The 14,622-nt window shown below is 42.6% G+C and overlaps 1 protein-coding gene across 2 annotated transcripts in view; it reads left to right on the forward strand.

Annotated features, from left to right (window-relative positions):
- urp1 (urotensin-related peptide 1) overlaps nucleotides 1–14,622 on the forward strand; it is a 45,136-nt gene that overhangs the window by 16,005 nt on the left and 14,509 nt on the right. The window contains exon 2 of one of the 2 annotated variants that reach the window (XM_043704478.2): nucleotides 12,440–12,658. The exons of the other annotated variant lie outside the window; for it this stretch is intronic. Coding sequence (XP_043560413.2) covers nucleotides 12,559–12,658 — 100 coding nt within the window. The 5' untranslated portion in view covers nucleotides 12,440–12,558. The remainder of the gene's footprint in view (nucleotides 1–12,439; nucleotides 12,659–14,622) is intronic. 2 annotated transcript variants of the gene reach the window in all.

Here is a 14,622-nt window from a genome sequence, read left to right on the forward strand (position 1 = left end):
TCTGGAAATAAGGAAATGATGACTTCTCTACTAATCTTAGAGTTGCACAAATGTCTTTCTGTGGCTGCTAGTACCACTTCCCTTTCAGCTTGCTGTTGTTCCTCTGCTAACATCTTGGAAACACCACCAGAAAGCAAGAGTGCACTCTCGATTATCCTTGAGGCTATTTGATTGATTGTATGAAGCTGCCATAAATTTTTGCCAGAAGCTAATGCTAAAGACATCGCTTCAATATTACAGTTAATGGGATTTGGACATTGGACAGATTGTGACTCCCTTTGACCTGCATGGAGGTTGGTCTCTATAGGAAGATCCTGCTTAGTGCTGGGAGTTGCAGACTTGTCCGGAAGTTCAATATCAGGATCATATAATCCTTCTACAAGATCCTTACCAGTATTCCGAATGGTAGCCAGTCTTCAGCCACGCATAGTCAACAGTTCCATCTGATATTCTTGTAATCTCGTTACACGTAGGAGAGTATTTGTGCAGTCATTTACCATAATATGGGTATTTCCAGTACTGGAATCTTTGCAATATGTGAATAATGTGGCTTAACATTGCTCAATGACTGTTATTAGCTGGACTTCCAGCTTCAAAATCTTTCATAGACAGACTTTTCCAACTCTTACTTAATTTTAATATTTTCAGTTGACACTTAGCTTTAAGATTCTTTAAGGTACTTTGTAGGTCTCAGTTTATGCCTCTGCATTTAACTGAAAGAAAACTTAATGACTTCCCTGAATTGCTGATTAGTCTTAATCACAGACTTCAGCTGCCACCTAGGCAGTGTAATATCTATCAACATTCAATAATAACTCGATCCAATTTGGACTTGAGCCTTTCCTTTTCTCTGGTTAGACTTTACAAGTTGCTTGCAGTTATTGAACTATATTTCAAGAGTTTTTCATTTTTCTCTGAGTCTAATAAGTTTGTCTTAAAGTTCTTTGCTTTGTTGTAAATGCACTTCATGTAAAATTGATTTCTGCTAACAGAGTGGAACTCTATGAGGCATTGATATTTATGAATCTGTGGTGAAGGCTGAGACATTAATTAAACATAATTGACAATCCATTTTTTAGCCCCGTACAGTGAGTCTTCTCAGATATTGTGGCCACCTTGTGGCCTGCCTGTGGAGAATTCTGAAGTTCCTGTGGTGTTCATTAGTGTTATAACTATTATAAGGTTTTCTTCAACTGCTGTATCTTCATGGATGTCAATAATTTGTGCCTCTTCATTACTTTCATCTCATTTATCTCTAAAGGGTGGAGATGCAGCTGACAGAAGCTAAGACTCATTTGATTCTGGTTGCTGCTGTTGCTGACGGATGACATTTGTGGGTTTTAGTAAAGTAAGCCATTAAGTTACAATTTTGTTACCTTCTCCAATAAAGGGACAGTTCTCTTCCAAAAAGAGAGGGTTCATGCCCAATGCTAGTCCATTCTGAGAGTGTAAGGGCGGCAGTCCAAGGGCTCAGTGGTTAGCATTGATTCCACCTTTGGCCGATTGTCTGTTTGGAGTTTGCACGTTTTCCCTGTGTCTGCTTGTGTTTCTTCTGGTTGCTCTGGTTTCCTCCCACAATCCAAAAGATGTGCAGATTAGGTGGATTGGCCATGCTAAATTGTTCATAGTCCCCAGAGATGTGCAGGCTAAGGGAATTAGTCATGGAAAATGTAGGGTTACAAGGAGAAGGCAGGGGGTGGATTTGGGTAGGACTCTCTTTGGAAAGTCGGTGTAAACTCAATGGGCTGAATGGCCTGTTTCCACACTGTAAGGATTCTATGATGATATTAGTATAGAAAGATCCAGGACCCTTGCTTCCAGCAAATGAATGACAGCTTCATTCTGTCTCATCCTTTCCTGAAACAACAAAGAGTTTTTTTTCAGCTGGTTAGCTTCAAACTTGGTGCCTTTTTATCCCACTGTCTGTACTCTCTCTTCTAAGAGAGAAGAGAGTTCAGCACTATCTTCCTGTGGTTCTATGGCTGGTGATTCTGTGCTCAAGGCTGATACACAGTACACTGAAACAACTTCAGTTTCTGTTCAACAATTAAACAAACAAGATTCATAATCTCACAGCCATATCTGCTTAATAAAGAGAATCTGATTGGGGATGACATACAAAGTCTGTCAGTATAGAATGATTTTGATTCTGATTCGAACATTCCCACCACCCCAAAGCTGAATGGAAAATGGTTGGAGACATCTTAGCCTCAGTCATGAAAGTGAATCTGAGAGAATAAAAGTCATTTGTCCTGTTTCCAGTTATAAAATTAGTTTTCTTGCCAATAACTTTGACATTACATACAAAATTCATGCTGTGGTTTTGCTTTTTTAGGAATGCCATTATCCTGTATAGGATATAATCCTGACATACCCCAAGAATAATTTATCTGGATCTTCAGTGTCCCCAGACTTATAGATTGTTGAGGTCTGGTTTGAATTGTTTATGCTGTAGATCCAGACCTGATATAGTCTCTCCCTAGCACTCATGATCTTCTGGTTAGACAAAGTTCTCACCAATTAGATCATTTAATACCATTGACTGTATCCTTTTTCTGTTGCACTTTTTGCCAGCAGGCACTTCATATGCCTTTTTCATTTCCCATCTCTGTGAGCACCTCTAATCTGCAGTAACTGGGGCTGATTGAATTCTTCAGCTTGTGGTGTTTCCTGCTGTGGATTTTCCCCATGTCTTTTTCAGCACTGCCTGGCAATTCCCTCTCTGTGGTCTGTTGCCCAGTGTGACCTCAAAATCATTCTCACGATATGTCCTGTTGTTGTGAAGATGCTGTTAAAGTTTTTCCTCCTCTTTTATGGCCAGATTTATGGCATGTCTTGGTCCTTCACTCACTGCCCTATACTGCCATAAGGTTTCTTTGAAGTTGCCTCCTCATTACTTACTGCAGTTCTTGCGTGTGTGGTCAAAGCTTGTAGGATTAGGTCTGGGTCCTTGATAGAAGGTTGACCTCACTAATGTGTGAGAAACATAACAGCCCTTATGAAGTAAAGATGATATCTGAGCAATCAGATACATCATAAGCTCTCACATCACCATGATACAGCACCTGACACACATGCTCAGTAGCTCTTCTTAGAGCATGTGTTAACCCTTTACTCACAATGCACTGGGAACAACCCAATACTTTGTGGAAGGGAATGGGTTCCAAATGACATTGCAATCATTACTGGCATTTAATGACTTCAGGATATCAAGGCACCTTCCTGGATATTGAACTTGCTGATGGGGATGCAGCCATTTATGGATTTTGATGTGGGAAAGCCATTAGCGTGGCCCTGTTATGATTCAATCCACACCTAGGCCAGAATTTAGGTTCAATTTCTGTAAAGTGGTTTAAGTTTGTGCATGGTGCTAAATAATTGCAAGTCTTCAATGCTCATACACAGACACACTATTTTTTTTAGTTGGAAAGATAAAATAGTAATAGGTAGGAAGCACTTTATTGCATCTGGAGAAAACAGATAAAAATAACATACAAAATGACACATACAGGAATGGAAATAAGGTATGTGCACGAATATCCTTCAAACAACATTTGTTTAATAAAGAAACCAATGAGTCTAATAGGACTTTTGTTTCCTCCCTGTAAAAAACAAAAAAGTACAATTATTTGCTGTTAACTATTCACAACAGAACAGAAATCGACCAAAGAACAGTTTCACAAATAATACTTCAAAGAGCTTTGAAAGCTGTTCATCAATTTGTCATTTGTTCCAATTGACCAATCTTGCTCAGGCAGAAATGGATTAAACTACTGATGTACTAATAATGAATAGTCTTACGATAAGAAAATCATGCCGTATTGTTTACGTCATATTATGTTTTGGAGCAATCAGTTCCATGCTGCCACATGCTACATCAGAACAGATTGAGGTTGGAGTATATGTTCTGGTGTGATGTTGGTCAGATGGATCATATGAAATCTCATTAGTGAGACGTTGGATTAGCCCAGCCAACAACTGTATTCACGATACATCTTTCAATTTGGCTATAAATGAACAAATACATGTATGATTTTTGATGTCCAACTGTGGCTTGAGAAGTGTGGCGCTGGAAAAGTACAACAGGTCAGGCAGCATCCCAGGACAATCGACATTTCAGGCATAAGCCCTTCATCAGGAATGTGGGGATTGGAAGGGGGCTGGGAGATAATTAGGTAATTGAGGGTGGGGCTGGGGGAAAGGGAGCTGGGAAGATAAAAGGTAGATGCAGGTGAGAGGTAATGGTGATAGGTCAGAGAGGAGAGTGGAGTGGATAGGTGGGAGGGAAGACGGCAGTGCCAAATTGGAGGGTTGGTTCTTGGATAAGATGGGGGTTGAGGAGATGAGGAAACTGGTGAAATTGACATTGACGCCATGTGGTTGGAGGCTCCCAAGGTGCAAAATGAGGCATTCTTCCTCCAGTCATCGAGTGGCTTGGATTTGGCGGTGGAGGTGGCCCAGGACTTGTATGTCCTTAGCAGGACAGGAGGGGGAGCTGAAGTGGTCAGCCACAGTGTGGTGGGGTTGTTTGGTGTGTGTGTCCCAGAGATGTTCCCTGAAACGCTCCGTAAGTTGGCGTCCTGTCTCCCCAATGTAGAGGAGACCACATTGAGAGCAAAAGACACAGTAGATGATGTGTGTGAAAGTGCAGGTAAATCCCTGTCAGATGAGGACGGATCCTTTAGGGCCTTGGATGGAGGTGAGGGGAGAGGTGTGGGTGCAGGTTTTACACCTCTTGCAGTGGCAAGAGAAGGTACCGGGAGTGGATGGTGGTATGGTGGGCGGCTGTGGATATAATGGAGGAGTCGCAGAGGGAATGATCTCTGTGGTATGTTGATAGGGAAATATATCTCTGGTGGTGGGGTCTGACTGTCGGTGGACCAGAAATGGTGGAGGATAATGTGCTTTATCTGGAGATTGGTGAGGTAGAAGGTGAAGACTGGGCAGTTCAATCCTTATTGCGTTTGGAGGGATGGAGTTCAAGGCGGAGGTGCAGGAAGTGAAGGAGATGTGCAGGAGGGCATTGTTGATCACATGGGAGGGAAAATTGAGGTCCTTGAAATAGTAGACCATCTGGGGTGTCCTGGAGTGGAATTGCTCCTCTTGGGAGCGGAAACGTTGGTGGCAGAAGAATTGGGAGTAAGGGACCACTTTTTTACAGAAGAAGGGTGGGAGGAGGTGTAGTCCAGGTAGCTGTGGGAGTCAGTGAGTTTGAAGTGGATGTTTGTGTTGAGTCGGTTGCCGGAGGTGGAGACGGAGAGATCCAGGAAGGGGAGAAAGGTGGCCGAGATGACACTTGAGGTCAGGGTGGAAGGTGTACGTGAAGTTGAGAAACTGTGCAACCTCCTCATCCGACTGGAGGTTGTCCAGTCACATGTGTGGTGACAATGTCTATTTGATTTCAGTCTTGGGTGATTATGTGGTGTTTGCATATTCTTCCCGTGTCTGTGTGGGATTCCTCCAAGTGCTTCAGTTTCCCCACACGGATCAACGATATGCAGATTAGGTGGATTAGGAATGGAAAAGGCAGGCTTACAAGGATAGTGTAGTGGGTTGGGTCAGGGTGGCATGTTCTTTGGAGGGTCGGTGACCTGAATGCTTCCACATTGTAAGGATTCTATATTCTATAATGATTCACTATCATTGCAGGTAATGGAGAAACAGGCCAAATAATGGAATCTTAGAATCTTTACAACGCAGTAAGAGGCGATTCGGCCGATTGAGTCTGCACCAAACCTCCGAAGGACATTCCAATCAGATTCATTCCCTCACCTTATCCCTGCAACCCCACATTTCCCATGGCTAATCCACCTAGCCTGCACTTCTTTGGACTGTAGGAGGAAGCCAGAGCACCTGGAGGAAACCTACACAGACACAGGGAGAACATGCCAACTGCGTGCAGACAGTCACCCAAGGCTGGAATTGAACTCAGGCCCCTAGCGCTGTGGGGCAGCAGTGCTAGCCACTATCTGGGAAGCTAGTGATATATTACTGATAAATGTCAGGAAATTAAGAGTTACACGATGAGTTGTGAAATTCTAGAGCTGGCTGATTGAATAGCTTCCAACCCTTAACTTGCTGCAAGAACCTGCAGAAGTTTCATATTAATTGACCACTAAGCTCATAATGGAAAGTTTGGGCTAATATTTAACTACATAGATATTTCAAATCAACATGTTCAGAGATGTAATGACACACTTCTGAGGCAGATGGGAATTGAAGCTAAGCCTCCTGGCACTGAGATAGGATATTACCACTGTACCACTACAGCCCCTTAATACTTAACAATGTATATACTTTTTATATGACACCATCATTGCACAGAAAGATAAACCATTAAGTCTAAGTTTTTGCTTGAAGTAAATTTCTCAAAGTTCTTAAAACATAAACAATTGAAGTTCTTTCTTACTTTATGTTTCTGTCTCTTTTGTTTCTCACTTATGTATGTTGTGAAGATGGCTCAAATCCTCAACCTCTCACATCAGGAACTGAGAAAATATCTCAACTGACTTTCAATTGAAAGGTGCACCCGAGAGTTTCTTGGGCTCACTGAAATTTGCAGTAAATCAAGTCACAATGAAATCTATATATTTTATCAATCCTAAGTTAATGCTGCAATTGATGTTCTGTTCAGTCTGCTGGGTTTTTTTAACTGACTAATAAGAGACATGGATTAAAAACAAAACCAAAGAACTGCAGATGCTAGAAATCAGAAATGCGGCACGGTGGCACAGTGGTTAGCACTGCTGCCTCACAGCACCAGGGACCTGGGTTCAGTTCCTGACTCAGATGACTGACTGTGTGGAGTTTGTACATTCTCCCTGTGTCTGCGTGGGTTACCTCTGGGTGCTCTGGTTTCCTCCCACAGTCCAAAGATGTGCAGGTCAGTGAATTAGCCATGCTAAATTGCCTGTAGTGTTGGGTAAATGTAGGGGAATGGGTGGGTTGCATGTCGGTGTGGATTTGTTGGGCTGAAGGGCCTGTTTCAACACTGCAAGTAATCTAATCTAAAGCAGAAATTGCTGTGAAAGCTTGGCAGCATCTGTGGAGAGAAATGAGGGTTAACATTTTGGATCCAGTGACACTTCTTCAGAATTTCTGCTTTCTTGTCAGAGTCACAAAGTCAACAGGCTCGGTTTTAGATAAGGTAAGACTGCTCTTCTCCTAAAGAACAGTTGATCTCGAATGGACCAATTTCTAAGAAGCTTGCCCCGCAGCAATAATACATGGGGAGTAGTCTCAAGATAGACTCCCATCGCTTGGTGGGATGAAACCTGTGTTCAAGAACTGTGGCTCTTGCATCTGAGCAGTGACATTACTCAGCAGTGTGCATTGCTGGTACTTCAAGGAGGTGTAGAAGAAGTGGACATGGACACTGGTCAAAGGTGAGTCTGGTGTTTCCCAAAGGGGAGGAATTGGAGATCCTCAGGAGTTGTGGAGTCGGTTTCTTTGGCAGTCAGGCCTGAGGGCTGAAGGGGTGGTGATATCCTCATGTTGGTGCATCCAATAATCACAGAGCACACTCTCCATTGACATACCACTCCCTCCACCCACCTTCCTTCTCACCTTTTCAAAGTCCTTTCAAAAATAGTCTTCATTCTCTGATCCCCCGCTACTGCTGGAGTCTTCTGCCAGTGGAGGCAGACTGAGGCCATTAATTGAGCAGTTAAAGCACTCAATGTGCCTAACGATGGGTAACCTACTGGATGTGTTACCCACTGAATCTCTGTCCTACCTCCCCGTACTATAAGAACAGCTTGGATGAGGGTAGAAAAGAGGCAGCTGGTGTAGCTGACTAACTGTATTGCCTTCTGGAAACATGGTCAATGGGAGGCATAAAATCTAACCATCAAGCACAGAAGTAGTATCTTTGATCCATTGAATCTACTCTTGTTCCCTGTGGAGAAATATTTTCCTCAAGTAAGTCCTAGTCCCTTCTTCGCAAGGAGAACATGTGGTGGCAGTAGACACCCAACTTGAAGAGAAATCATGCCCCTCAGAAATCTCGTCTCAGGACACTCCAATGGTAGCTGAACCCTCCAGCGTTACTCTGCCTGCTCCCTGAGGACAGTGCACTTGCCTCTCCAAGTCGGTGAACCCATTTCGACATAAACATCTCCTTCCTGCTGCCTCTCCCTATCAACTCAAAAGCTTTGCACTTCCTCATTTTCCCACCCAAACTGTTAACTTTAGTTTGCATGAGCTGCCACTTTTCACCTTCCCCAACCCCTCCTTCTCCCACTGCAGTCCTAGCTATAACAGGTAGACATGCATGGCCTACCATTGGATCCAAGCTCATGGTTGATGACTCCCCCCTCCCACATGACACTTTTCCCTCCCATGTTGAAACGTATCCTCTATTATCTGTTGAGTTGCAAATCCCCTTCACTATTTTCATCCCAACATTCAGTCTCAAAATGCACACAATTAAGTTATCCAGCCTCCCTCCCACAGCAGTGGCCCCTGGCAATCTCCTTGACTGTTAATGGGCAGACCGCCCCTGTGCCCCGATCCATTGAGTGACTTGACTGGACAGCCACAAACTCTGAGACCCCAAAACCCTGACTAAAATCTCTAACTATGTTGCTACCACTCCCCAGATTGGTTACACTGGACCCACAGTGCAGACTGTGCCCACTCACTGCACTGTAGAGTTACTGATGCTCTGACCCTGACTTCCCCTGGCACCAAAATGACTGTGTCCAAGTTCCTGTACTGATATTGGAGACCATCATTGATTTACAGCACTAGGGCCCCCTGACTGATGGGTGCCTCCCTGGACTTCTGGGAGGATCACCCCCTTAGTATTTGAGCTGAAATGTGTTGCTGGAACAGCGCAGCAGGTGTTCCAGCAACACATTTTCAGCTCTGATCTCCAGCATCTGCAGACCTCACTTTCTCCCCTTAGTATTTGAGACAAGAGGTGCCATTTTCTTGCAGCACAAGCAGTATGATTGCTGCATATGTTGCCTTCATATGTGAGATAGATATAGCAGTGAGCCATACAGCAAGATGTCTATCCCCTTGACTGATGACTGCTGGCACCCATGAAAAGCTGCCCACTTGGTGTCTGCACTAACAGGCCAAGCCATGCAGGGCGTTATGAGCCTTAAAGTGTGAAAAGACGAGGCATGGATTCTGTGGGCATCTAGATAAGTGCTAAGTAAATAGGCGATGCACAAGCATCCATGTGATGTAGGCTGGTCCAATCCGTGAGCTGGGTGTCTGATCTAAGATGCAAGGCATCCTTGCAGCAGAGCGCACTCCACTGAAATGCAGAAGTGTACTGTAGGTCAAATAGAAATGTGCTGTGATGCTGTGGAGAAACTGGCATGTGTCAGATGCTGGGGTCCATGGATGTGGGGTGTGTGTAGTATGCCCTGAGATGTTGGTAAAATACGCCCAAACAAGATGTCTGGAGGATGAAGTGGTGACCTGGAGGCTCTGGTATTCATGTTGGTATTCTTGGCATTTACTTTTCATCCAGTATCTGGTAGAATAATAACATGCATATTGAGGAGGTGAGATTTGGTGTTTAGTAGGGTGATAATGAGTAATTATCCCTGTCAGCAGGATTCTTGTTTCCCCCTCATGAGAATCGCATCTCAATGTCCAGAAACCACTGCTCCCAATGTTGAGAATGGCCTCACTTGACTTTTCACACAATTTTCCCAACTTTCTTGTTGTTCAGGGCCTTCTCAGATTCTACCCTTTGCCTTTGTGTTTTAATGTTGCCTGAAGCTGACCTTTGGTTTTGAGGCTAATTTCTACTAAGCTGGGCAGGTTGACTAATTGACTAGTAATCTTTTGCAGCCATTCAAATCCTTCTGACAAAACTGTGACTTGGCAGTTGGTACTTTTTCTGCATTTTCCTTCTGTTGTTACCATGACACACTTTTGACACTGCATCCTTTTAGATGAATGAAAGGCTTGAACGGGGGGTTATACCTGCTCTGCCCTTGCTCAACCTGCTTGGACCCTCTTCATTCCAGAATGTTCTTGGGTCAGGTACGGAGGAATGAATTGCTCTTTCAAACCGAAATCCTTCTCTGGTGCTCTCTGCGCCATTTCCTGGAATGTCCTGGTGTGTTTTCCCTTTGCAGTGGTGTGATCGCTGGTCTAACCTGGGACTACTTCACCCACTACTTACAGCGACAGGGATCAACAGATATGGGGAGAAAATGGAAACAGGGGACTGAGTTGGATGGTCAGTCACGCTCACATTGAATAGTGGAACAGGCTCAAAGGGCTGAATGGTCTCCTCCTGCTCCTATTTTCAATGGTGTTACTGGGTTTTGCCTCAGACATCTTGTTGGCATTCACTGCCGTTTTCTGGCTCTGGTCACCACTTGCCACCATATAGGTGCAATGCTTGTGCTGAGATCAGCCAGCTGGACCTCACAGAGTATGAGTTCCCTGAGTGGGGCACTTATTCTGGTCCAATCAGGGGGTTCTGGCTGAGATAAACGAGTCAACGCCAAGGTATTGAGAATAATGAATGCCTGACTTACTGAGACACAGTGCTAATTTCAAAGGCTATGCATTTTTAAATAAAGGATGATGAGTTATTTCAGTAGGAATATCATTTAGAAGCTCAAGCCAAATGCGCGTCTAACACAAGTTTAGTGCAAGCTGTTAGCATTTATTGTCTATAATGTACATACATTAATGTGGTTGAACAAGTGTTCGCTATTGCTTTTTTCCATCATTGTATGCAATTCTGGTCTCCTTCTTATCGGAAGGATGTTGTGAAACTTGAATGGGTTCAGGAAAGATTTACAAGGATTGCCAGGGTTGGAGGATTTGAGCTATAGGGAGAGGCTGAATAGGCTGGGGCTGTTTTCCCTGGAGTGTCGGAGGCTATGGGGTGACATTATAGAGGTTTATAAAATAATTAGCGGCATGGATAGGATAAATAGACAAAGTATTTTCCCTGAGGTCGGAGAGTCCAGAACTAGAGGGCATTGGTTTAGGGTGAGAGGGGAAAGATTTAAAAGGGACCTAAGGGGAAATTCTTTCATGTAGAGGGTGATGTGTGTATGGAATGAGCTGCCAGATAAAGTGGTGGAGGCTGCTACAATTACAAAGGCATCTGGATGGGTATATGAATAGGAAGGGTTTAGAGGAATAGCATCTGGCTTTTTTTATTCATTCAGAGGATGAGGGCATCGCTGGCTAAGCCAGCATTGATTGCCATCCTTAATTGCCCAGAGGGCAGTTAAGAATCAACCACGTTGCTGTGAGTCTGGAGTCACATGTAGGCCAGACCAGGTAAGGATGGCAGTTTCTTTCCCTAAAGGACATTAGTGAAACAAATGAGTGCTGTGTTTGCACTGTGTCTGGTGTGTGGGTTTTGTGATTTCAGACTTTTACTTGGCCAATGTACCCAGCATCCTTTGCTGTTTGGCTAAGTTAGCAATCTATCTGTATTTTAGCAGCCAGTAGGTTGCTACAAGTTCCCAGAGCTATTTTATCCAGAACTACCATGAAGAGACAACAATTAGAGTGAATCCAGAGGGAACAGTTTGTTATATCTATATATTTTAAGGGTTTTCCAAGGGCAATGAAGAGCAAAAGAAACATCTTCACTTCTATTCCTTCTTACCACTTAATGTCCAGATTTCACCTTCTTATGACATGCCCCGCACCAACATCCTGAAGAGGCCACCTCCTGTCACACAAAATTCAACTTTCCACCCCCAAATGCCAGATAAAGATTGACAGCACATTCAGATTGGGAAGTTCATTTGGGACTATGAAATGAGGTCCTGGAATTAAACAGGCCGTTCTCATGTTCCAAGGTTCTAAATTGAGCGGAGATATCTTAATCCTTATTGCCAAACTATTGCTTCATTTTGTGCACAGTAGTGTGAGGGGTAAAATATGAATACTTCAATAGATGGACAATTAATCATTGAACGATAATGACAGTAACTGTTAATAGAAGTCTAGATGTTATTTAGCTCACCATAGCATAGAAACGCCAATATTTATCTTGCAATGCATATTTAATGGTTAACAGATTCATGTTTTACAACAACCAGTTACATGATTTTTTAAATGAAATTTTATTCTGTAATTCATTACATTAGGTTAAAATCCTTTTAGAAATGTGCATTGCTGAATGGAATTCCTGTAAAAGTATTACATATCTGAATGATTGACCTCATTTACTTTTTAAGAAATGAGTTGCTTTTCCCTTTTTGTTTTCATATATCCCACATCGTGTATTCTGTTCTTTTGGTACCAGTTAGTTTATCAGTAAAAATATAAAAGCAATCTCCAACACAGGTCAGAGCAAACATAAGACAAGAATTATATGAATCTGTCAATATTTATGAACTCTTCCTGTTCAAGCAGTGGTAACACGAGCTTTCAAACATTGATCACTTTCCATGAAGGTTCTGGTATCTGATCCTGTCACTAACATTAATTACAGAAGGGACGAGAGCAAAAGCAAGCAGCAAAGGGTGACATGACAAAATAGCCACCAAAGATTGATTGACTCCAGAGAGTTTAAAACTGTGCACTGAGGAGCTGAGACTCAGCAGAGACATCATGTTCACCTGGACGCTCATCTATGCTTTGGCAGTTCTGTCGGCAGCCGGTCAATTGAAAGCTCTCCCAGTTTTTCCTGAGAACTCCAGGATACAAGAAGGTAAGTGGAATGCCTCCAGAACCATGACTGTAGAAGGTAACTTTTAGATATGCTTTTAGTTCTTTTTTTGTCTGCCTTTTGTTACATCAACTGTATCCTATTAATTCATGAGCAACTGGACCAAAGGACACCAGAGTCTGACAAGGCAATGACCTCCATCCAATGTTTGTAGGTTGAATGGAAGTCCGGGTCCTGGAAATGGCCAGACAATGAACACATTTTCCCAATGTCATCAATTCAAAAGTGACAAAATGTACGTAATTCTTTTGAGCAACAAGTGTCAGATAATGTCATGACAGAAAATAAATCTAAGTACTGGAAATTGTAGTTTAATGAGAAGAAGGACTTACATAACAAATGGAATAAACTAACCTAAGATTAGGGATAAAATATTCTTCTGTTAAGAGCGAGCAGCATCAAAGTAGTCTTCTTTCCCCTGTAATAATCTGTGATATATTATACTCCAACCCACATTCAAAAAAGACACATAATCCCCTAACCTTTCCAAAATTCATCACGTGTGTAACCAATTCTCTTTTAAAGGTTACTGTTGTATCTGCTCTTCATCCCTGCATTAATGTATTACAGACCATACCTACACTCTGCATTAAAAATACTTCTTCACTTCTCCCTCTGGTTGTTTTGCCAATGACATTAAATCCATGTCCTCTGGTTGAGCCACCCATGTAATCAATTCCTTCCTATATGCTTTCTTCAAGTCCCTCAAGATTTTGTACAGCTTTATTGAATCTCTCTTTAGCTTTTTCTGCTTTAAAGAGAACAATATCAAAATTTTTAATTTCTCCACAGATAGGAAGCCCATCTTCCTTGGAACAATTCTAATTGTTGCTTTATCTTCAAATATTTTGTTTAATAGGAAAGGGGATTATTGTTGAACCATGTAGACATTCACAAAGTCTTCTCTTATAATTCTTACAGTGTGGAAGCAGGCCATTCAGCCCATACTGATTCTCTGAAGAGCATCCCAGCCAGACCCACCCCTTACCCTATCCAGGTAACTTTGTATTCCCGATATAAATTCCACCTAACCTGCAAATCCTTGAACACTATGAGCAATTTAGCATGACCAATCCACCTAACTTGCATTTCTTTGGACTGTGGGAGGGAACCAGAACATCTGAGAAAATCCACACAGACACAAGGAGAATGTGCAAACTTCACACAAGGGTGGAATCAAACCCGGGTCCCTGGTGCTGTGAGGCAGTGATGCTAACTATTGAGCCACCGTGCCATGTCTGCTGCCTCCATACCATGGCTGCTGCCTCCACAATATACAACTCAGAAGTAGACAATATGCGTGGCTCTATTACACAGGAATTAACTCATATAGACACATACATTTCTTATGTTTTCATACTTCTTTGGTGGAGGCATTGAATTTTTCAAAATACATTTCGCATTGATATTACCTACATGTAGGGGTTCAAGTATCTAAGTTGGCTGGATGGCTGGCTTGTGATACAAAATGATGCCAACAGAACAGGTTTAATTCCCATAATGACTGATGTCAACATGAAGACCCGACTTTCGCAATCTCACTTGAGACATGGTACCCTGAGGTTACACCATGATTAATCATCTCTCTGTAATCACTGAGAAGCTCTATTGTCCAGTAGAACTGTGTTGACCTCACCTTTTACCTACATATCTTATTCCATAAAGCACTAAACAGTGTCCACCACTTCCAATAACCTTATTCAGTTGATACACTTCTGTATAACAAGCATGTTCTGTAATATGTCTGTTCACTTATTATCTGACTGATTTGAAAGTTGATTTTATTCTTCAAACTACAAGTATTCCTCTTGGTTTATTTAATGTATCAACAGAATTGGCAAAGGTTCAGCTCTAAGGTACTGGGATGACGTACACTGACTAGGGCGCAGCCCTCAATTAGAAATTTACTGAACAGTTCCAAACTTGCTCAATATTTGATTTCTAAT

Source organism: Chiloscyllium plagiosum, unplaced genomic scaffold (genome assembly GCF_037043375.1).
Source record: "Chiloscyllium plagiosum isolate Xiang-an unplaced genomic scaffold, Cpla_swu_hap1 HiC_scaffold_11, whole genome shotgun sequence".
Taxonomy (NCBI): Eukaryota; Metazoa; Chordata; class Chondrichthyes; order Orectolobiformes; family Hemiscylliidae; genus Chiloscyllium; species Chiloscyllium plagiosum.